The sequence below is a fragment of the Pholcus phalangioides genome, unplaced genomic scaffold (assembly GCF_987345545.1).
Source record: "Pholcus phalangioides strain wild (caught in Gottingen) unplaced genomic scaffold, Ppha-v1.0 ptg000010l_1, whole genome shotgun sequence".
Lineage (NCBI taxonomy): Eukaryota > Metazoa > Arthropoda > Arachnida > Araneae > Pholcidae > Pholcus > Pholcus phalangioides.
Genome location: NW_028301603.1, coordinates 44,772,782 through 44,796,232, shown reverse-complemented (window position 1 = coordinate 44,796,232; position 23,451 = coordinate 44,772,782). Strand labels below are relative to the sequence as shown.

At 37.1% G+C, this 23,451-nt stretch overlaps 1 protein-coding gene across 4 annotated transcripts in view; it reads left to right on the top strand.

Moving 5' to 3' along the window:
- The window catches only part of LOC149081576 (phospholipid-transporting ATPase IF-like), a 189,722-nt gene that overhangs the window by 113,765 nt on the left and 52,506 nt on the right, over positions 1 to 23,451 (top strand). For all 4 annotated transcript variants that reach the window (XR_016193471.1, XM_089238531.1, XM_089238533.1 and 1 more), the window contains exons 23-24: positions 251 to 378; positions 20,132 to 20,270. Coding sequence is in view for 3 of the 4 variants with exons in the window: in XM_089238531.1 (XP_089094657.1) it covers positions 251 to 378; positions 20,132 to 20,270 (267 nt within the window). In the remaining variant the exon portion in view is untranslated. The remainder of the gene's footprint in view (positions 1 to 250; positions 379 to 20,131; positions 20,271 to 23,451) is intronic.

Here is a 23,451-nt window from a genome sequence, read left to right as displayed (position 1 = left end):
CGAAAATTACAGGAGTTTCCAGTAATATGAGACACAACTAGTCTGTCAAATTGTTTCAGACATTTTACTGGTCATTGTTTTCAGAAAGGTTGAGAAATATTTTGTAATATTGTAATACTGGGTACTTTGGGTACTTTCGGATAAAACAATTTTTTTTTGGAATACAGAGTCTACTGCAGTAATGTTATGTAGTGTGTAAAATTTTCATAAACATCAATAATTTTTCAAAATATTTTCATTTATTTTCCAGCCAGTATACAATGCCATTTTCCTCATGACCTACAATATATTTTTCACATCAGTGCCGATATTGGTATTTGGTTTCACGGAAAAACACTTGGATGAAGACACCTTGATGAACGATCCATCCTTATACAAGTATGCTATTTTCAAAGAATAGTTATTTTTCTTTTTCCAATGTTTTTCTTCTTTAATGTAAGTTATCCATTATCTCTTAACTGGTGTTGTGGAAATTCTATGCATAAGTTTGACCTCAGCAAGTGTTAATGTATTTTAAAAATCAACAAAAGAAATTTTCATAATAGCAATAGATTTTGTACATGACTTCAATCATCTATGAATTAATTCACTAAATAATTTTTCAAATTTCTCTAATTATGTTCTTAAAAATAGTCTTTTATTTTATTAAGATACACATTCAAAAGAAATGGATGGATTTATGACTTTTGAAATTTTTTAAAGTTATATATTAAATTTTTAATGCATTTTCATGATTAAAAAAATTAACAGATATGATTAAAATATACTCAGAAAATAAAATTTACGAATTAAAATAATATTTATATTTTCTTAAGCACCAAAATTAGTCTTATTGTAAGTCGAAAACACAGTACCTGCAAACAACACCATGACATGTGGATCATACAGATCCTACATAAAATTTACTAATAACACTATCCTCATCTTGGATATCCTCAGATATCCAATGTTTGATTGTTAATTTGAAACCATTATGCCGCAAATGGTGTGGTGGGAACCCCACAGAAACTTTGATCAATTATATAAAGTAGTGATTCCCAACGTGGGTTGTAACACCCCCTGAAGGATGATGGAATGTTCCAAGGGGGCTGTAGAAGCTACGGGTCAGATTGTGTTTGGGGCGATGGGAGAAAAAATTTCTGAAGGAGGGGGCGGTAGGACAAAAAAGGTTGGGAAACTATGATATAGACCAGGGGTGGCCAACAGCTGGTCCCTGAGATGATTTTGTGCAGCCTACAACTAGATGAAAAATTGTTATATTTTTTATATTAGTTTTGAGTGACAAAATTGTGGTTAATGTAGAAAAAAAAATCTGATTTGACAAATCAATTTGTATTTTTAACACGCAAGCACAAAACATCCTCAAACACAAAGGTCGCAGGATTGATTTCAAAAACCTGCTGTGGGAGTTATGGAAGTAGCAGTAGCAGATTTTCTTGCACAATCATCAGAGGTCAGTGATGGTAAGCTCAATGAGGAAAATTTCCTTCAAAAATTTTCTTTTTAAGTTTATCATAAAATTCAAAACTAATGTGCTTCTGTCTATTAGTAAAAATATTCAGTCAAGTATTTAGCAGGGAAAACAAAAGCAAACTAGAAACGCATTGTGTGAAAAATTCATAATAACGAATTTCAAAATAAAAAATTATTTTTTTGTTCGATAAACTTTAAACGTTTTATGATGTAACATTCTCCATTCTGATTAGAACATTAACATTCGTAATTTACTGGAAAAAAAGATGAAAAAGTTTTCTTAACAATAGTTCATTAATAATAATTTATAATTAGTATTTAATTAAATGAAGAAATTAGTTAATTAGTGAAGTCGCATTAAAATGTGCATGCGGCTTACATACCAGAGTTTTGTGCCTGGTGTGGTCCGCAACACTGCATCAGACCATGATGTTGGCCCTCAAACAGAGAAGTTGGCCACCCCTGATGTAAAGGGAAGAAAAAGGAGGTATAGAAGAATAACATCTTAAATTAGTCAACCACGTGTAAACAACTGGCTTGAAAGGTACTGAAAATAAGATGACCCAGATGCATTCCTTCCTTAAGGGGATGGCAAGATGAAGAATGCCTGGGGTCAAAATGGCCCCCACCACAGCAGTTAACGTTTAACATTGAGATTATACGCTGAAGGCCAAAAAAACTGGTACACCTGCCTAATATCGTGTAGGGCCCCCGCGAGCCCGCAGAAGTGCCGCAACACGACGTGGCATGGACTTGACTAATGTCTGAAGTAGTGCTAGAGGTAATTGACACCATGAATCCTGCAGGGCTGTCCATAAATCCGTAGGAGTAAGAGGGGGTGGAGATCTCTTCTGAACAGCACATTGCAAGGCATCCCAGATATGTTCAATAATGTTCATGTCTGGGCATTTAGGTGTCCAGCGGAAGTGTCTAAAGTCAGAAGAGTGTTCCTGGAGCCACTTCGTAGCAATTCTGGACGTGTGGGGGTGTCGCATTGTCCTGCTGAAGTTGCACAATGGACATGAATGGGTGCAGGTGGTCAGACAGGATGCTTACGTACCTGTCACCTGTCAGAGTCGTATCTAGATGTATCAGGGGTCCCATATCACGCCAACTGCACATGCCCCATACCATCACAGAGCCTCCACCAACTTGAACAGTCCCCTGTTGATATGTAGGGTCCATGGATTCATGAGGTTGTCTCCATACCCGTACACGTCCATCAGCTCAAAGCAATTTGAACCGAGACTCGTCAGGCCAGGCAACGTGTTTCCAGTCCTCAACAGTCCAATGTTGGTGTTGTCGGGCCCAGGCGAGGCTTAAAGCTTTGTGTCGTGCAGTCATCAAGGGTACAGAAGTGGGCCTTCGGCTCTGAAAGCCCATATCGATGATGTTTCATTGAATGGTTCGCACGCTGACACTTGTTGATGGCCCAGCATTGAAATCTGCAGCAATTTGCGGAAGGGTTGCACGTCTGTCACGTTTAATGATTCCGTCAGTCGTCGTTGGTCCCGTTCTTGCATGATCTTTTTCCGGCCGCAGCGATGTCGTAGATTAAATTTTTTTACCGGATTCCCGATATTCATGGTACACTCGTGAAATGGTCGTACGTGAAAATCCAAATTTCATCGCTACCTCAGAGGTGCTATGTCCCATCTCTCGTGTGCTGACTATAATACCACGTTCAAACTCACTTAAATCTCGATGACCTGCCATTGTAGCAGCAGTAACCGATCTAACAACTATGCCAGACACTTGTTGTGTTATATAGGCGTTGCTGACCGCAGCGCCGTACTCTGATTGGTTCCATATCTCTTTATTTGCTTAATACGCATGCCTGTACCAGTTTTTTTGGCTCTTCAGTTTATAAAGTAAGAGTTCCTGAATGAAAAGGGAACATAAAAATATTTGTTGAAGAAACTCAAATTAATCAATCTTAATATCTTTTTTTTTTTTTTCCTTGGTACAGTTTTAATTTTGAGCTTGCCAAAATCCCTCGCATTAGCTGGTGTGCCATAAAACTTGGAGCACACTAGTATTTTGAATGCTTGGGAATTCCTTTTTTACAATTAACACTTGATTTACAAATGACTCAACATGCTGATAATTTGATTTACAAGCAATGAAAAATAATTAAGTTTACCAACAAGAATCACTCGTTTTAGTATATGAAAACTTCAAACTGATCCAGATTTCTTGTGCAAACTCATCACTGTTTCACTAGTACAACGATTGCAGATTCTATGCTGTTTCCATCATAAGTAAATACAAACACTATTAAAACTATGGCAAAGGCCCCCAGACCCTGGGGTTTCACAAGTAATTACTATCACTAGAAGAGTTTTTGAATAGAAGAAAGCAGAAATTTTGAATAAAATATTGTGAGTGGCTATGTCATAACCCAGAATGATCATGGTTTCCAAGCTGTTTGACCAAGGACACTTGAGTAAGCATCATTTGAAAATACTGCCCTAGATAACTACAAAAATAGCTGATTGTACTGGAAGAGGAGTCTGATCTCTTAAAGAATACATTTCTGTGGATACAAGATTCACAGCACAGTTCTGTTCATTTTTCTTCATGAAATTGCCAATTTTTTCCAAAACCAGTTTCATTTCATACCTGAAACTTAGCTTATTGTTTAAATGAAATTAATGTCAAAAAGTGGTCAGTTACAATTTTCATGCAAAGTTTATGCATCTTCAATGCAAAATAAATCTCATGTGCTTCAAAACAGGCTTCTTTTAATTGATTATAGTATATGGACTGGTACAATTTTACATAAAATAAAACATCTCAGAAATACTGAGACTCTCAATAGCAGTGACCTTCCAATAATAGCCACATTTTCCCTGTCTCGTTACTCCTCCTCCTCAGATCATGCCCTGCTGCTCTGTCTTGTAACGTGAAGTTTGTTTCTGCGTAATGTTTGTTATAGAGTGCTGCCATCAATTTTCTGCTTCCATTACTGACCTTTGTCGGAAGGTTTAGCTTTATTATTTTATATGTTCTGATCTGTTTCTTCTATGTGCTGAATGTCTGTATGCAATATCTACCTGTGGTGTATTTTACGATTTTGTGTGCACTAAAATAATTTTACTATGTGCACAGCTTTCCCCATTGTTCTTCTCGATCTTAACATTGCTCTAAATCAGCAGAGTACGTATCATGTAATATAATTATTTTATTCATAAATTTTTATGATGTTTGAGTATTTAAAGATCTTGATGTGTATTGTTATAATTGCTTATAATTGAATGGCGATTTTATGTTTGAATAACCTCTATCAAAATTTTGTTTCCCTTGTGCATTCTACTTGTGAAAAGCAAAATGATCTGAGCATAAGTATATTTCATTTGCATCATGCTTAATATTTGCATGCTGTAGCATTTTCACACTGGCAAAATCAATTGGATGCAGCTTATAAAATTAGATGAAACTGTGATTGTAATTCAATTCTTAAAAAAACAAGCTAGTTTCACAAGTGTTAGCTCAGACAGGGTACAGTCTAAACTAGTGGCCTGTACTATTTGTGAACTTTCCAGGATGCAGCTGTGAGAAAATAAAATGAGTTAATAAATGTAATGAATTATATTAAAGGAAAAAAAAAAGACCCAAGGGATCACAAAAAAATATTTATTCTAAAAGCTCTGTGATTGAAAAAGATTAATTGTTGATTTGAACCCCTGTTTCCCATCCCACAAGAGACAATTTGATTTTTAAGTGGACAATTTGAATTTTTCTATGAAGACTTGGAACCTTCCGAACTCTCTTCATTTTTTATATCAGTTCAAATTTTTTAACAATTCCTTGGTGACTTGTTTTTTCTTTCTTTCGGTTTAAGGGGTTTGATTAACGGTTCTTAATGCATTTTGTCCCACGTAAAATTTGTGCCAGTAAGATAAGGTCCACGCCTCCCCCCCTTCCTGTGCGAGGAACCCTGATTGAGAGAGAGAGAGAACCACTACTTTTGACTAAGTAAACGTAGATAGAAATGGTGAGGGGGGCAAAGACACCTAGTTTTAAAATATAAGGAGCCAAAGAAAAAACTAGTGATACTACATATATATATTTAAAAAAAACCTTTGTTATGAAACTATGAAGTTCTACTGGTAGGATACCCCCAGAAAAATTATGAGGGGAGACATCTTTATTTCTGATATGCTTCGGCAGGGCATGGTATAAAAAAGGTTGGTAAGACCAGTGTTTCCCAAAATTATTCAGCGCATCCCCCCGTTTTCAAAAACAAAATTTCTCATTGTTCCCCTGGAAGGGATGCTAAAAACCCACATAAGAAAGATGAAAGATGCATTGCATAGTTGCCAAGTCTCCCGAATTTTAGCTTTATCGCTCGACCTCCCGAAAAGTTCTTAAATCTCCCGAATTTTTACAAAAATCACAAAAATCCCTAATTATCCCTAAAAATTTCCTACTTCATTAAAAAAATCCCCACTTATGAAAACAATCCCTAAGGAATTTCTTGTGGGGCGTGAAGCCTCTTTTTTTTCCCTTTCGAAATGATGTCACATGTCGTAAATGGGGAAATTCCCTTTTTAAGGAAGTTTTACAAACCCTCTGATGGTAACAAGAAAGTTGTTTGTCTTATCGTGCAGGGAAATGGCTTAGCAGCCAATAGTCCTGGATAATAATTTGAAGATTATAGTGACGCGCATGTGATCAAAATTTCTTTTGTTGAAGTTACGTACGTGCAATATAACAAAGCATGAATACTGATAAGCAAAAATATATTTAATCAATTTTAAAGATACTTATTCCGATGAATTTCCTTTCATCAAACGTTCCAGAAGAGGGCCGACTTTTCCTTTTTGTACAAGTAGTGTTACGGACATAAACATCGGTCATGGAAAGAAAAAAAAAACATCAAGCAAGTGTCACAAAAAGTCAGTGTTCTTCAAAAATTGACGGTGTGTTCCTTCATCTTCCGATGATTTTGGGGTCATTCGCGCAGAATGTTTGTTCACAGCGTTTCTGATTGAACACAATATTTATTTTTACATCATTGAAGTTTTGGCCTCCAATTTCACTTGTTTTTTGCGTAGGAATTTTATTCCCAAGGGTTTAACTTCCATGTGTGTAAAATCCCTATTTTAATTTGACTTCAGTTTTTGAGTAGGGATTTTATTCCCTATGCTTTAACTTTTATGTTTGGAAAATCCCTATTGTATTTATTAGGGAGTGGTTTTAGCATAAAATACGGGTTTGCGCGAAATCTCCCGAATTTTCATTTTCAAAAGTTGGCAGCTATGGCATTGACAAATTTTCGATGTTTTTTTTTTAGCATCAATGTTTTCCTGCAATGGGGTAGTATATAAAAAGGGTTAAAAATTCAAAAATAATTGCAATAAAAAAGTTACAGTAAACTTCATTACTAAACATAAAATTAAATGTGTGAATTATAAAGTTATAAACATATGCATATAGTTGCATTGATTGTGGTCAAAGTAATATTCACATCACACAAAAATATCTATTATTAAAATTATTTTTTAAAAAAAGACAAAACTATAATTGTTACTTAGTTTTAATAAAAATAATTTATTATTAATAGATGTTTTCTCTAAGTGTGATGATTGTCTCTTGGTTTTTGGTTTTACTAAGCAGCATTCTTAAATCCTCACTATTGAATATCTGTATTCGATTTTTGTCGAAAGATTTGTGACTGCAATGAAACGTCTCGCACATGAAACATTTTGAGCTACATTAGAACCTCTCAATAATGGACACTCATGGCAAAGTCATCTTAAGTGCATCACGGGGCCCCAGACCATGTGATTTTTCTGAGGCCCTACCTAGAAAATTCTCAAAAAATTTAACTACTTCTCGTTTTTCTGAGGCCCCAGGGTAAGCCCATGTATTAAGATGGCACTGACTCATGGGACAAAACATTTTCTCCGCTAAGGAGGAGTGTCCATTAATGGATACTGAAATAATCAGTTGCATATCCGGAGTCCCGTTTATGTAATTCAGAAAGTGTTTGTTAACTGGAGGAATATGTCACTTCAAGTTAGAAGTCATGGTCAGAATCAAGTGTGTCTTTCGCGTGTGCGTTTTGCCCTCAGCCTACTTTGCTCATATAAGCAAAATTTGTCATTCAATAAAATGTTATACATAATCATTCACTTTGATTAGCAATAACACGAATAAATGATTGGAACTCAAAATGTTCAATAATAAAGTTTGTGAAAAAAATTCAAAGTTAATCATGTTTTTGAAATTATCCATCAAGTCGCTCGTGATACATTCACTGGTGTTTTTGGTGTGTTAATCAAGTAAATTCTGAAACAAATTAGAATGCAAGTATTTTCTTGTTATATTAAATTATTTTCTGTCGTGTTATTTTGGGTGTCAACTTTTCCAAGCAAGATAATGAACTAATAAAAAAAATACATCTGATATTTTATTTAGATAATTTCCTATGCAAAACATTATCCCAGCATTATTCACTACTACTAAACCACACATGTACCTTGTCCGTATTCCTCTGTGGCATTTCTAACGAATTGGTACATGTTAGAATGTGCGTGTTCATGTAGATGTACAGCAGAACATTCGAATCGCTGTATTCTTCAGATGTAATGTAACTCCAGGAGGTACTACATCATGAGTGTTCAGTAGGGTGGGTCACCGTTCTATGTAAAATTTTTTTTTTAAATTTCTATCTGGCACAGCACGAAAAGGGTGCCAAATGATGTCTTCCGCTCACATATAAATGTTTTAAGAATGGGTTATCATCTTCTGCCTCCGGATTGACTTTAAAGAAAACATATTTTGAAGAAAAAAAACTTATTTTTGATAATTTGTCAAAATATATAAGGTTTTAAAAAAAGCTTTAATGTGTGTGTCTATAAAACAAATAAAAATAGAGTAAACTTCCCCCCGACTTCTTCTTGGTCGTAGGTCCTCGGCTGTACCTCCACTACAATTTCAGGACGAAATAACTGGATTCTAGACTCCCAAAAGAAGAAAACAACACTTTATTTAATTTATTATCCAGCACCTCCAATGAAACCGTCCTGTCTCTTCGGTACAAACTTTTACACTCCTTCTCTTTTTTGAATGTCTCAACTCGTTCTCGTTTCTCTCTCGCGCGACTCCTGTTTCTCCTCAGCCTTTTTCCAACCTCTTTTCTCCTGAACCTTACACGTCCCATCATCAAAAAGCACATCCATCATTTCTGCTTCAAGAGCGTAACTCGATTTCTCACAGCTACTGTGACAGGGCGTCGGCATTACCTTGCGTATTACTCTTTCGGGTCCCCCAGGCCAACGCATGACGCTATCCGGTAGGCGAGCGTTGTACCGTGCAGCAGCAGCTACTTTGGCAGCGGCTATACCAACCTTGAATGGCAAATAACGGTTTTTCATCCAATAGTTCATGGGGTGGTGGTCACCACCAGCATAAGAGAAGGATGACCTTTCCCAGCCCTGATTCCTGTGTACGCCGTTGTTGGCGATTGAAGATTTAGCCAGTTGGCTTCTGGTTTTCTCGGTCTTCGACTGCCGGTTTGTAGCTCTGTTGATTCCTTTAGCAAATGGACACGAAAACAATCGCCAGTCCGATTGCTTGGACGTTTCCTGCCTAGCCAGGAACCGGTTCGGTGCCGATCTCCTCCTGTTGACAGCATGACCATCGTCGTATCGTTTCGAGTTCATCTCCTTGAGCTGCGAGGCCTTGCCTTCGGATGCGGACGCGTCCTGATTGGTCTTGCACTTGACGAGGGCGAGCGTCTTCTTCACCATGTTCCCGTTGACGTAGGGACAGCACCTCATACAGACATCTGGTAGCTTGGATCCTCGATTGACGACTGCCACGTCTTCTGATATAAACTGTGACACTGACTCGGGTGTCATTTCCTCGGACGGCATGTTGCAGACCGGGATCATTTCAGCCCATCTGGTCTCGCAAGCCGGTGCGGGCACAATCCGGCGCACTTTAGTGCCTCCTCCGTTGACTTGGAATTTGTTCGAGTTCCTGAGACAGTACCGGACGACCCTCCAGTCCTTGGTCAGGGTCTTGACCTTTCTGAAAGATGAGACCAACCTCAGGCTGATGTAGCCCTCCTTGTTTCCCCGGATTTGTTTCAGCAGGAAGTTGTTCTTCATGATGTTGAAGTCGGTGAAGTAGCTCTCGACTTGGGATATTATCCTCTCTTCAAGTTCTTCGTTAGGTATGCAAAAATCGTTGTTATTGCCATTGCTGGCTTTCTGTTTGCTATCGGCAGATAAAGTACACACGCTGTCCTTACGGCTTGGCTCATTGATCGGACTTAGAACTAGTACATTTCCCAAGAGTGTGTCGTATGGCGTCGGACATATTAACATTTCATTTATCGAGCGACTCGACACTGCGCAAGTAATTGGCACGTACCCGTGTTTGCCGTCGCTGATCTTCATCATACATATTTTCAGAGGGGCTATCTCACTTTCACCAAATGCGGACTTGATCCTTATTCTCCCCTCGCCTTCACTGTCGTCGACCTCAACCAAATCAGATCTAACGACTGAGATCTGGGTCCCGGAATCGACTACGCCTCTTATTGTCTTCTGACCACATTTCAAACTCACGGTCTGCGGTGTGTCAATGTCCGCACCAACACCAGCTGCCGGCACCGTGATATGTGCTGTTAGGACTGTGGTTTCTTCAATCGTGTCCCCCTCTTCTGTCTGGACAGAGTTCACCTGGGCCCGACTCAATGGCTCCTGTTGGCCTCTTGCAGGACAAAACCTTGCTATATGGCCTTCTGCTCCACACACATAACAAGTGACTGCAGCTCCCTCTCTGGAATTCGAACCCATCGTCACCTTAGGTGGGCAGGACTCACCCTGAAGCCTCTGGTTTCCGCTGGCTTTCCATCTCGGATTTTGACAAACAGGTCTTGGGGTTCTCGTTCTGTCACTAGGGGAGGGTGTCCTCAGAGTCCTCTTCACATCATCGAACCTATCTACTTTCTCCGATAGCTCACTTGGAGACACCATATCACTCCATTCGTCCAGATAGTGTTCTTTAAATTCTGCTGGGACGCGTTTTTTCATTTGATCGGTGATGATTAAATATCTTAGTTGCTCAAACGTCGCGATTCCCCAAAGCCGCCGTCCATCCATCAAAATAGGTACACAGTTCGTGGTAGAAGTCTCTCCAAGTGCCCTCTTGATTCTTGTGGTGCGAAGAAAACATCTGTCGGAACTTCTCTGGGGTGAGTTTGAACCTCCGCAATAATAATTCTTTAACTTGGTTGTAGTCCTGTACTTGCTCTTCCGGTTCGCGGGCAATTAACTGGTTCATCTCGTAGGGAAGAAGTCCCAATAGCTCAGCTAACCAATCTTCCCGTGCCAGGGCCGCGCGACGAGCTTGCCGCTCGAACAGCACCAGGTACAGACTTATTTCTTCCATCCTGAACTTTTGCATCATATTCTGGAAATCCCGGCTGGGGGTTCTGCCGTGCCCAGCTTGATTATTCTCCTTTCTTCTGGCTCCTGTCTCGATCCTCAGTCTTTCGAGTTCATGTTCCTTCTCCTTTTCTCTACGCCTCTCCTCCATCTTTATCTCTCTACGCCTCCCCTCTATCTCTTTCTCTCTACGCCTCTCCTCCATTTCCTCTCTTTCTCTCTACGCCTCTCCTCCATCTCTTTCTTTCCTATTGCCTATGATCGTTTTCAGCATCTCTCTGCACGTCGCTTCGTTGTACAGTTCACTTTCCTGTATGGTACTCACTAGTTGTATCAAGTTGAACTCTGGTCGGACGTCTACCCCCAAGTTGGCGGCCATGGTCTCCAGATCCTCCTTGTTCCCTTTCGCCAAATACGCCATCTTTATGTATCGTCTCGATACCGCCGTTCCACACTTGCTCCTTTTTCCCTGGGCAGGATTGCCCCTCTCAGCACCGGTTGTCGGGTTGACTTCACGGAAAAAAACAGTGTGGGTGCTCGACGCTGCTACTATCCTTCTATACGAACCGGGGTGGTTCCACCGTCGCTAGAACACTCTTCTTCGAATTCAGCTCACAATCTTGAGTCATTGAAGCCACGACCTCATCCTGTCGACTGCGCCAGTAAACTTTCCCCCGACTTCTTCTCGGTCGTAGGTCCTCGGCTGTACCTCCACTACGATTTCAGGACGAAATAACTGGATTCTAGACTCCCAAAAAAAAAAAAAAAAACAACACTTTATTTAATTTGTTATCCAACACCTCCAACGAAACCGTCCTGTCTCTTCGGTACAAACTTTTACACTCCTCTTTTTCGAATGTGTCAACTCGTTCTCGTTTCTCTCTCTTGCGACTCCTGTTTCTCCTCAGCCTTTTTCCAACCTCTTTTCTCCGGAACCTTACAAATAGCATGAGTAACATTTATTTATTACAAGAAAAAGTTTACAATGTGACATTTACATTATTACCATATTTCAAATAGCGCAAAAATCCTTCTTACTATTGAATTTCGGCACAGCGTTTCGAGACTTACTAACCGAAACGGCGACCCAGTCCATATTCCGAAGAATTTCTAACCAATGGATCACCCCCGGGTAAAAAAGAGTATGACAGTTGATCAGATATATTCTACTTCTACCAGTCGATGAGATTGATTTAAGATGATACACCAAATTTTAAAATAGGAAGTTGAAAAACAATCAGTCTATTTTTCTGAATGCTGCGGGCTGCTAGTTCACGGATATGTGATTCAGTGTCGGTCAGCATTGCGATCAATGAATTTTCAGGGTGTTCGAAGTATGTGTTTCTTTGAGAATTATGGGATATATTTTTCCTTTTACTTCTGCAGGCAAATACCTAGTTGCAGCGATGAGCTTGAATAGGTGCTGTGTTCTATCTTTACAGGAAGGGTGAGTTTTCATAGCAAACCAAGTTGGAGCGTAAAACTTCACGACATATGTTGCTAGAATTATTAAATTTTCAGAAGGAGATTCCATCAAAACGTACAAATGTAGAATTCAATTAGCACGAGTTAGCTACAGAGCACGAGACATTTTGCCTGGCAGATTTGTTGATCATTTTTGTCGCACCATGGTCATTTTTCTGCATATGATGGCTATTTAGACCGGGACCTACAATTTATTGCAGATTCCGAATGGCAGGCTTGTTTTTTATACTCATGGAGAGGTTGGTGCGCTAACCCCTTGATGGAGGACTCCCTGCAGTAGCAATCTTTTTCTGCGGTCATGTCACAGTTTTTGTTGTACCCCTGTGTCAGGAAAGTTTTTTGACAAGGACGAACCGAGTATCGAACTCGTGACACCCCTAAACATTCTTTGGTTTTTAGGTGAGTATCTTATCTATGTACTTGGGCTACTGCGGCCCCTGGAGATTTGTTTGCTAAATCCTTAAGCCTTTTGAAACTGCTGAGACTATTCTGTACAAATATGTTTGATCTGTGCTAATACCTTGAATAGAAAACTTGGATAACTCTGTTGAAATAACTTGAAATGAAACACAACTTTTTTTTCACATATTTCTATATCTTTGCCGATTCTCCCTGAAAATGTTTTGGGTCCCAATATGCTGCCGTCAATATGTAGAAACAAGTGTCGGAAGGGTAATTCGTTCATATGCAGTTGACAGATAATCCACCGCAACGGCTTATCTAACCTTTCTTCAAGCAGACATATGATACCTCCATATTTACCAATGTTCACATTAGTTCCACGTCACAACCAACTGCCACGAAAGACTTCATAGATATTTCTGATTCGAAGAAGAAGTCAAAAATTGCTTATTCTATGCATTCAGATTTGCCAGAAGCTGGTGCTTCAACGATGGTTCCATTATCAGTAGAATATATATGCTCCTCAAGATTGCTCTGTCTATACATTTTTCTGTCCTTTTCTGATATAATTAGTTTTATCCATCTGTCTGTCTAAGTATAAAGCAGTTATTTGTAGAACTTTGATCGCTCGTTAGTCAATTAGAAAGCTTTTCTTTCTCTCTGACAGGTACATTTTGTATTTGGGGCAAAAGCACTCTTCGATGTTCTTACACTTGCAGGATGAAATAAATGTCAATCAATAATTTACAGCGAAACTCTTCTAATTGCTTTTTCTGTATTTTAGGGTGGGATTTTAAAAGACTTTTGTATTTCATACATGATAGGCCTTTAACATCACTTTCACTCTCTTATGTTGGACAGAAGGAATGGAAGCTCTTGACCATATTTCTTCAATTTTTGCCCCGACAATGTCTTCTAGTTCTTTATATGTGGGCTCTTTATTAGTTTCATTATCACGTTTTATCTCAAGACTTTCACTCATAGAACTTCATAACATCTTAGTAGGTTGGTAATATATTGCAATTTAATGTCACTTGAATCACGAAATAACAGACATTTCTACTTTGAACAAGTATGATCCATGATGAAAATAGCAAAAGCGAGCTCAACACAATCTCACCTTATTTCAGCTTGAGTTATTCTGGGAAACATGGGCGTCGCATGAGCATGCGTAGGGTCGAGCATGCGTAGGGTCTTCCTAGACCAGTGGTTCTCAACCTTTTTTGACTCGCAGAGCCCTTTTAAGTTAAAAAATTCTATGGCGGAGCCCCGTAGGCCAACTTTTTAATTATTCATCTGTCAATTATTTATTTTTACTATTTAAAAATATATTTATAATTTTTTTCCCCCCTCAAGCGGCCGTGGAGCCCCTGGAGAGTGCACAAGGAGCCCCAAGGGCTCTGCGGAGCACCGGTTAAGAACCGCTGCCCTAGACTATCCCCCACTCTACCCACCCATCCACCCCTCACAACTCCAACGTGATGAATTGTCTGTTAGTAGAAAGTAACGTCACTGGTCGAAACCCTAACTGAAACCTACCTTGAAAAAAATTCAAAAATATCGAAAAAATAAATATCAATCCAGAGGCAGTTACACTAATCAGAATGTAAAAAGAAAAAAAAATCGCATGTGTTACTTTGAGACCATTTAGCACCTTTTTATTGCTGTGGACCTTAAAAAATGTTAATTTCATTTTCTTCACCCACCCTAGTGTTCAGCCTTCAGTAGAATGTGGGCCATATCATTGATTTTGAAATGTGTGACAGGCCACTTGATTGAGTGATTGGTTTTGAGTTTATTTCCAGTCCAATGACTTATGGCAGAGTAATATCAGTGGATAACATGTTTATTTCTTGGATAAATTACACAAGATAAGCCAGATGATAGATTAAGATAATAAATGCAAATAAAAATAGCCCAGACTATATTCTACTGAACCTCCTACCTCTCCAATACACAATCAACTATTGGTCTATGTATCTACTATGAAAAAGGAAATTTTCCCAGAATCCCCTGTGCTTCCAGTGATTGGAGGATAATGAATGATGTCACATAATTGCAGGGTTTGTACGGTGCTTAAAAACTCCTTAAAATCCTTCCAGCTGTTTCTAAAAAAAAGTTGACTTCCCTGCTCTGAATTTTGTCCCCGAAAATCGGATTGTGGTAACTGCAGCTCCTTATTCAAATTATCTGCCCATCATCTGGCTTTTCATCGTGAAACCCGATCATATCCTTGATCGTGCAGCTGAAGAATGTTTACTCTAGTCCAGTGTTTCTAAACAATGGACCAGGGTTTCCGTTTTCAAAAAAAGAAAAGAAAAAAGTCGCCACTGCAAGCAGCAGAAATTACTATGGACGATCGTCATTGCGTCAAATCCCGATGTTTCGTGGGGAAAAAAAAATCATTTCATGAATAAGAGCTAGTCTGCCGAATTATGAAAGTTAAATCGCCAATGTCGCCAAATAACGAGTGTTAAATCGCCAATGTCGCCAAATAACGAGTGTTGAATCGCCAATGTCGCCAAATAACAAATGCTAAATCGCCAAACATCATGTTGAATGTCCTGAAATTTTCTCTCATTTTGCAACAATTTCTTTCTGAGTACAACTGAAAAACAAGAAGGAAAATTGAAAAACTCAATTTTAAAGAATTTGTGTATGTGTTGATCCACTTTGAGCGAGAGATGAATAAAGTGTTGCTGCAAATATAATTTTGCAAGAAAAATCTTTGTCAGCTGTGGATTTTTATTTTGAATAATTGGGGGAAGGGGAATGAATATCACTTTTAAAATTTTTATAATTTATGTGATGCTGTTATGAGTTATATTTTTGACCAAAACTTCAAAGTTATAGAATAATTTGGCGACAACAGAAAAGTATGTACGTAGATTGATGCTGGGTAATAAATCGAAAGTTGTAATTTCTAAACCACTTCTACGTCTATATGTTAGAGAAGAGGGAAAATTTGGCAAATAAAAAAAAAATTTCATATGTGCCCTCCCCTTTTTTTGCTGTAAAACTTATTAATCTTTTTATTGCTGTAAAAGTTATGAAGTTTGCCATGACTCCTTAAAAACTGCTTGAAACTCCTTAAAAACTCCTTAATTTTTATTTAGGAAATTTTGTATGAACCCTGAATTGCTAACTTGCATATACTAATGACACTTTCTAAAAATGTATGTGTACCAATTATCTCTTCAAACAAACTCAAATTATGACATGCAAACGGTTTCTGGGCTATTAGGCCATGGTCTAAGATTTTTTTCCTGACTTTTTGCCCAGGTCTGTGGCAGGCACCATCTGAGGTTATTCGGATGCAAGTCTCTGCGGCAGTCATCGACTTGTTTTCTATATGTACTTCTGAGACTTGATCGGCTGCAGAAGAACCACATTCATTGACTTGTGTGGATGTGTCGTGCTTTGATTGGCTGTCAATGTCATTTTCTCTCTGGCCTTCATTGGGAGCACATCTGGGCTCTCTGCACCGCTGAAGTAATTTGACCCAAGTGGGATGCACCTTCATCACCCCCCTCGCCCATAATCAAAAGTCAGCAAATCCAAACTCCTCCTCCTGTCTATGCTAACATAATATTTTAGTGGCCTCTTAGGAGTCTTACAATGTGCATCAAATTCATTCACAACTGAGACTTTAAATTTTTTAAAATACAGTGGAACTTCCGTTAATGAGCTTATTCCGTTTCACCAATGTGCTCGTTATCTGAATCACTCGTTATGCGAATCAAACTTCCTTATAGGATAATGTAAATTTGGATAATTCGTTCCACAATTATTAATTCACACGAAAATGACTAATAAAAACGTCATTCGTCCATTCAATTATGCAACATAATAGTAATATAATAATAAAATACAATTACATATTTCAAAAATAATAATACCATAAATAAATATAGAATTTGATAATGTGTGCAAATTAAATTATTCTGAACGGCCAGACAGAAGAGGAGCAGGACTACCGTTTAGGATGACGTACGCACTGCACTCACCGTCTGCAAACATATTTGTGTGACTTAAAAATGGAACCTGATCTATATCTATGACACTTGCTTTTGCCTCTTTTTTGGAAATGAGAGAGATCACATTATACTTTATTGTTCCAAGGGCGCAAGAGCTGCGCCAAAACGGTTCTCTTGCTACATGGTTGCCAAGGTGCAAAATCCCTGTGCATTTGCACCAATTCTTGTTTGTGGTTCACGGAAGTACCACTAATGCTGTGTAGTGCGTCTAATATCTGGAATTTAGGAAAAATAAGCATGAAGATTTTGTTCACGGGACGCGGAAAAGGATATGGAGGGGGAAAATTCAATTTTTTTCAGTTCCCACCATCTACCACAATCGCGTTATCTCGTGTCCTTGGAAAGTAGTTCTACTACCTTGAAACTACTACCTACAACGTTCTGTACTGTTATTGGTCTAATCCCCGATTTCGGAGAGCGTTTTTTTCCTGTGGGTTATATACTGAAAATAAGGGTAATTTCACTGCTACCAATCTGCGTTCAAAGACAGTGTATCTATTGCGTAAATTCGCTTTATTTCCCACAAGATTGCACACGCGCCTTTTGTGAAGAATGGAAAGGGAATTGTTTTAGTCATTTAAATCACCGAAAATTTTCGAAGATCGTTAAGAAAAAACGGGATCTGAAAAACTCCAGCTAAAAATTCCATAGTTTGTCGTCTAGCCACTATGTGGTCGCATGGTTGTCGTCGACGGTTGCCGATTGTAACAATTTCACATTGCGAAAATCCAGATTTGGCAAACAGGAACGGCTCGAGGGAAAAAAATCTCTACCCATGCAGAACCTTTTTTTGGCCCTACTGACCTGTTTTTTTTTTTGGTTGACGAAGCTTTTTTTTTCACTCTTTCAACTCATTTGGCACCCCTCCTAGAGCGGCGCCCAATATGGGCGCACTGTTCCCCCCTGCGCTGGTGGGGGAGGGGCATGGTCTTAACAATAATCAAAAGAAGGAGTTTTTACTTGGAGCATGCTCATTTTACATAACTTCTGTGAGATACTTATTATAAATGTCTTAACTTTCCAAAACATGTTGGAGAGAATGAAATGTTTGCACCCTCTCTTGTTTTTCGCACTTTGCTGGGATGGTACATTACTTCCTCACGTATTGCTGGGATGTTGCTTAACATTGTATCACCAACAGAACTATCAATTATGGGTGATGTAATTCTTTGCATTGTAGTGCAACCCATTCAAGAAGTGAAATCAGTTCAGAGAATAGATAAATAAATATTGGGCAGAAATATTCAAACTTTGTAATCTTGAAAGCAGCCCAAAATTCAAAATTTTGCCAGTTTTGGTGAAGGCTCTTTTATCTTTAGCATGGTAACGTAGACAGTGAAAGAGAGCTCAGTGTTACCAAAAGTCTGTTTGAACAGTGGAAAATCTGTCCATCCAATGCTTTAATGGAATAAAACACACAAAATCTTATGTTCAAGGTCATGAAAAATTTTAAAAAAAAATTGTCGTTGAGATGCTGAACTTCTGAAAGCGACTCATGATTCGTATCGAAAACAGCAGGGGGGGGGGGGGAGAATTTAATCTATAAACATGCTATTATGTTGAGAAATTGTTTAAGTAAATAAGGTATTTATATTTTTTTTGTTTTTTGTACTTGTTTTGTCTTGTTTATTTCACTTTTAAATTTAATCATATGTTTAAACCCTGTGAAAAGCTAACTTTTTTTCACGGAAACCCTTATTATATTCTGCATGCACTTTTTTGCTATATCAGGAAGAAAGATTGTCAGAAAGACTATATCATGAATAAGATTTCGGTGTTCAAGCAGCAGAATATCTTGCTGCCTAGTTTTTCAGTATGCATGGTGCTTAATTTGAAAAGAGATAATTTCTATTCGTCATTTCAGTAATGCAGTTAGTGACAGATAAGATAATTCAGAAAAAATTTAAATGGACTTTAATTTGTGAAGAAAATTTATTTAGAATTATTGATTCCAACCATTTTTGGCCAAACTTTTGGCATTTTACAGAAAAATTACCCCTTATATTGCAGATATAGTTAGTTCTTAGTCCTGCTCGATTTTCAAAATTTGTGCTCCAAAATGGATGAAGGGCCCTTGCACACCTGTTGTTCGCACTGCTACGTTTTATTTTTGGGGTGCTTCTCTTCTACAAAGTTTTGCTCAGATTTCCATGTTCTACACATCTTTCAATCTCATTTGAAGTGAGGGACTTTTCATTTCTCTCTTTGTCTTCTTCAGACAATATCATAATAATCTCTTCGGTTAATCACAATAAGCAAGATCTTAATAAGCTTTACGGGCATAAGCTCTTGCTGGTGCGCACAGTGGAGATCCATCAGTTCGTCTGTAGATATGATCATGTTCCTCCAATTGTTCTGGAATTTCGGGCTCATGCACCTCCAGGCTCATGGTCTTCTCCAAGGATATAATATCTTTTGAAATTGTGGCCCTTATTCATAAGATAGTCTCTCAAGGTCAATAAAGCAATCAGAAAAACATCAAGTGCACATACTCGTGGTTACAGTGCTACATCTAGTTTCATATCGTAAACAGGCACTTTCGTAGGGGTGTTCATTTTTCGAGTTAGGCACGCTGACCGAAGACTGTAGGTAAGTACATTACCTACAATTTCACAGCACTTGTGTGGACGAAAGCGAAAACCATCAGCTCAGTTATGATAACGTGAAAATAAATAAACAAAGCCTAAAATTTTTGCTCCTCGATGCGAATCATCACTCGTTAATCGAATCAAAATTTGTTCAAAATTTTTGCTCGTTATGCAAATTGCCCGTTAACCAAAGCACTCATTAACTGAAGTTCCACTGTACATTTTCTCTCATTTTAATCATTCGTGTTATATCAAACTTTTCAACATTACTCAAAATTTATTTGATAGAGGAAAAGAGGTGTATCTGGAAAGCAATTATGAGATGGAAATATAAATTAATCCTGCTCAACCAACAGTTATTTCTTGGAATCACATTTTGATCGCTAAAATTTTGCTCATGACGTAACTGTTTTATGTTAGCATATGCATCCAATCCACACATCTGCCAAAATATTTGTTAACCGAGGCAGAAAAATGTTTTTAAAAAAAATCTTCGCTAATCTAAAAGCTAGTCAGTCAAAAGGTATTTGTTAGCCTTGATATCACTGTATATGAGTTACTAATGAAATCTTACACTGTGTGATTCCTATATCTTTGTGTTTACTTTTCATTTTATTCCTTCTTAACATATCAAAATGTTTTAATTTTTATCTGTGATTGCTGTTACTCGGAAATTTTTTTCTGCTATTTATTTGCTATAATGGGAACTCTAAATTAATATATATAAATGGTTTTACAGGAAATTGACAAAAAACAGCCTTTTGAGACCTCAGCAATTTTTGAAATGGATTTTCAATGGTTTTTGGCACTGTTTGGTCACATTTTTTGGAGTGACATTGATGTGGGGTGAGAGTCCTGTACTTCCTGATTCAGGAATGGTAATATGAAGAATTTTTTTTCCATATGTTTTTATAAAACTAATGCTGTGGTACCTTAACTTATAAAATTTATTCTTTTTTCAATGCCACTCTTAGACTGGAATTACGCTATAAAATTTTGATAATAGTTATTTTATAAAAGTTGAAAAATACAACCAATAAATGTATCAGTTACATTCGAACGAATGTAAATGATGCGCTTATTGGTTTTGTTTTTCACATTTTGTAACCTTATGTTAAACATAACGTCAATTCATGACCTCTTAGAACAATCATCGGTCCACTATACACATACAACTCAGTCCAATACCTGAGGCGAGACATGTGGAGAAACGCAAATTTACAATTTTCCTCTGCTTTTCTAACACGAGCTGCATTCATGTGAAACCAATTCATTCACGTTCTAATCAGCGTTGTCAAATTTGCTCCCCGGGTAGATACCCATTTTCCCCCCAGGCTGGGTTTTTTAGGGTAAAAACCCCTTTTTTGGTGTGTGGGGGGGGGGGGAATAGGTTTTTTTGGGGAAAATTGTTTTCAAAGAAAATGTGTTTCTTTCTGGTTGAAATTTTATTTTAAGATTAGTTTATGTATTCCAAAAATTGCTGCATAGTGCAGTGTTTAGAATATGTATATTCTGAAGTATTTTTGAAAGATTTTTTTGAGAGCGAAAATGAGATAAATAATTTCTTGGAATCACAAACACACTTTTTTATAATTCTTCTGATTACCTTTTTTATGTAAGCATTTAGGTGAGAGATTCACATATTAAAATATTACAAGAAACCGCAAACAGAAAATGTAACCATGAACTTAGATATGTAATATGTGATAAACATATCCAAAGAAATTATTGCTCATTTATAATACATAATAATTTTCAGGGTTGGTAAAAAAAAATGTTTTTTTTTAAAAACCAAACAACCCGGTTTTTTGGTTTAAATAGCATTAACATTTCTGAAAAATCATTCAAACTTCTAATAATTAATTAAAATAAAATGTTTATTAGTGTAATTAACACATTTCCCATATTAATTGATCTATAAATATTTCTTACATTTCAACAAAAACCAACTTTTGAAATTTAATTATTTTTTGCCTAATGAATTACTTTGTGTTTGAAAATTCTTAATGTTATTATTAACCACATAATTTAAGTGTTTTCTCCAGTTACTTTCTGTATACTTAATTAGGAAGCTATTTTACAAAAAATGTGATAAGAATTAGGTGAATATAATGTATTTAATAAAGCATAAATAACCTCATAAGAGTCAGGTCAACTGACAGCCATCCAGGCGTTGTGCCGTCTTGTTATTGTCAAAATGGTTCTTCAGCAACTGTTTTGCTGGTATTGCAATATGCATCTTCATAAAAGTTGTTCTATCCACACACTGATGCTGTTGAACTGTCAAAATGATGTGGTTGCACAAAAAAGATTATACTGCTGGCTAAGTACAGCATCATCTACTTGCACTTTTTTTCTTTTTCCAAAGAAATTTCCATTGCTTCAGGAGTACCCATGCAAATTTTCAAGTCATTCTGACCAGTAGCTCTTATTGTATAGTTTTGGAATCAGAACTTTAATTTTTTACAATCTCCCTCTGCATGTAGCTGATTATTTTTCATAAAGCTGTTACTACTATACAGTAAAACACCTAGATTAACTGGGCTTAATGGTGAGAGTAAAAAAAACACTATTGAATATTAAGACTGGGTGATATACAGTACGAGATGTGCTGCTTCTTAAAGAGAATGAAAATGTCTGTGAGGTAATGCAACTACTAGTCTTTGTGTCCCTTAGAGGCAGCTGGTGTCTTTATTGGATTTTAAGACCACCTGTGTCCCTAGCATGATGGATTGCACTACTGTTGCTGCTTCTTTGTGAAGGAAAAAAACAAAAACAAACCTGTGAGATAAAAAAATACACCACTACAACAAGATGTGTAATGCAATCCTTATTTGTGAATTTGCTAAAGATAAAGCATCAGAATGTAGCCAATAGTTAGAAAATCTGGCAAGAATGAGAAATTTTTTCTTCTATTTATAACTTTAAGCAACCAGGATACTTAATATTTTAAAAAAATTATATTCAAGCCACTTCTATCAGATTTTTTTTGAAAAAAAAACCACTTATATCATCTTACACCATTTCAAGATATACCATCAGAATATACCTCAAGAATATAAAATGTGGTAAGAATAAAACATTGGGGCTAATAATGAACTAATATGAAATTTTTCAAGGAAAAAATTTATATTTAGGTCATAAAAATGACCTAAATATAATTTTTTTTTGAAAAAAAACCACTTGGTTGAAACAAAGGTGGTTTGAACCAAACAATCCTGATAATTTTCCACACACACAACAAATCCTTGTATAAATAAATTTAAGCCTCTGTGAAAAAGTAAACAATGTATGTAAACTGAATTTTCATTCGAAAAATATTTACATGTTTGCATTACATTTTTAAAAGTTTTATGCAGGTACATCAGATTTTCATAACTGAAATATCAAGAGACAAAAATAGCATTATCTTATAACAAAAAGAAAATAACTGAGATTCTCGAATTGAACATTGGTAATGAACACCTTCAAGTGAAACAGAACAAGAAGTATAGTTTTTCTCCGAAAATAAGACCTAACCAGAAAATAAGCCTTAGCTTGATTTTTCCAGATACTCATAAGCTCAACCCCCCCCCCCCCTTTAAATTAGCCTATTAAAATCGTCAGCCAGATGAAGACATTCTGTTGCTATACATGACAAGTTGTCTTGTATAAAGTGATATTAATGTACAATAATGTTATTGACATTAGTATTTAATGATAATTCAAGTTATTCTATAGTTTTAAGTTCCCAAAATTGGTTAATTTGGACAAGTGGAAAGCACCTGCAGAGTAATGAATTCTCAGAATGACTGCTGCCTCCTCCTCTTAACCAGATCATTTTTTTAATTATTACACGCTCTTTTAAAAATATTTCAGAATTTAATTTAATGAAGCAGTAATATTCTTCAACAGTGAGGAATTCAAGGAAAAGAAAAGCACATGACTTTAGCTCATGAAAGTTTGAGTTCAATTTAAAAAAAAAAAAACTTTATGGTTCTGGTTACATAGCTAAAGGTTTTATTTTGGATGGATCAAGACAATTTTGAATACATTTTCTGCAGGGATTGAAAAAAATTG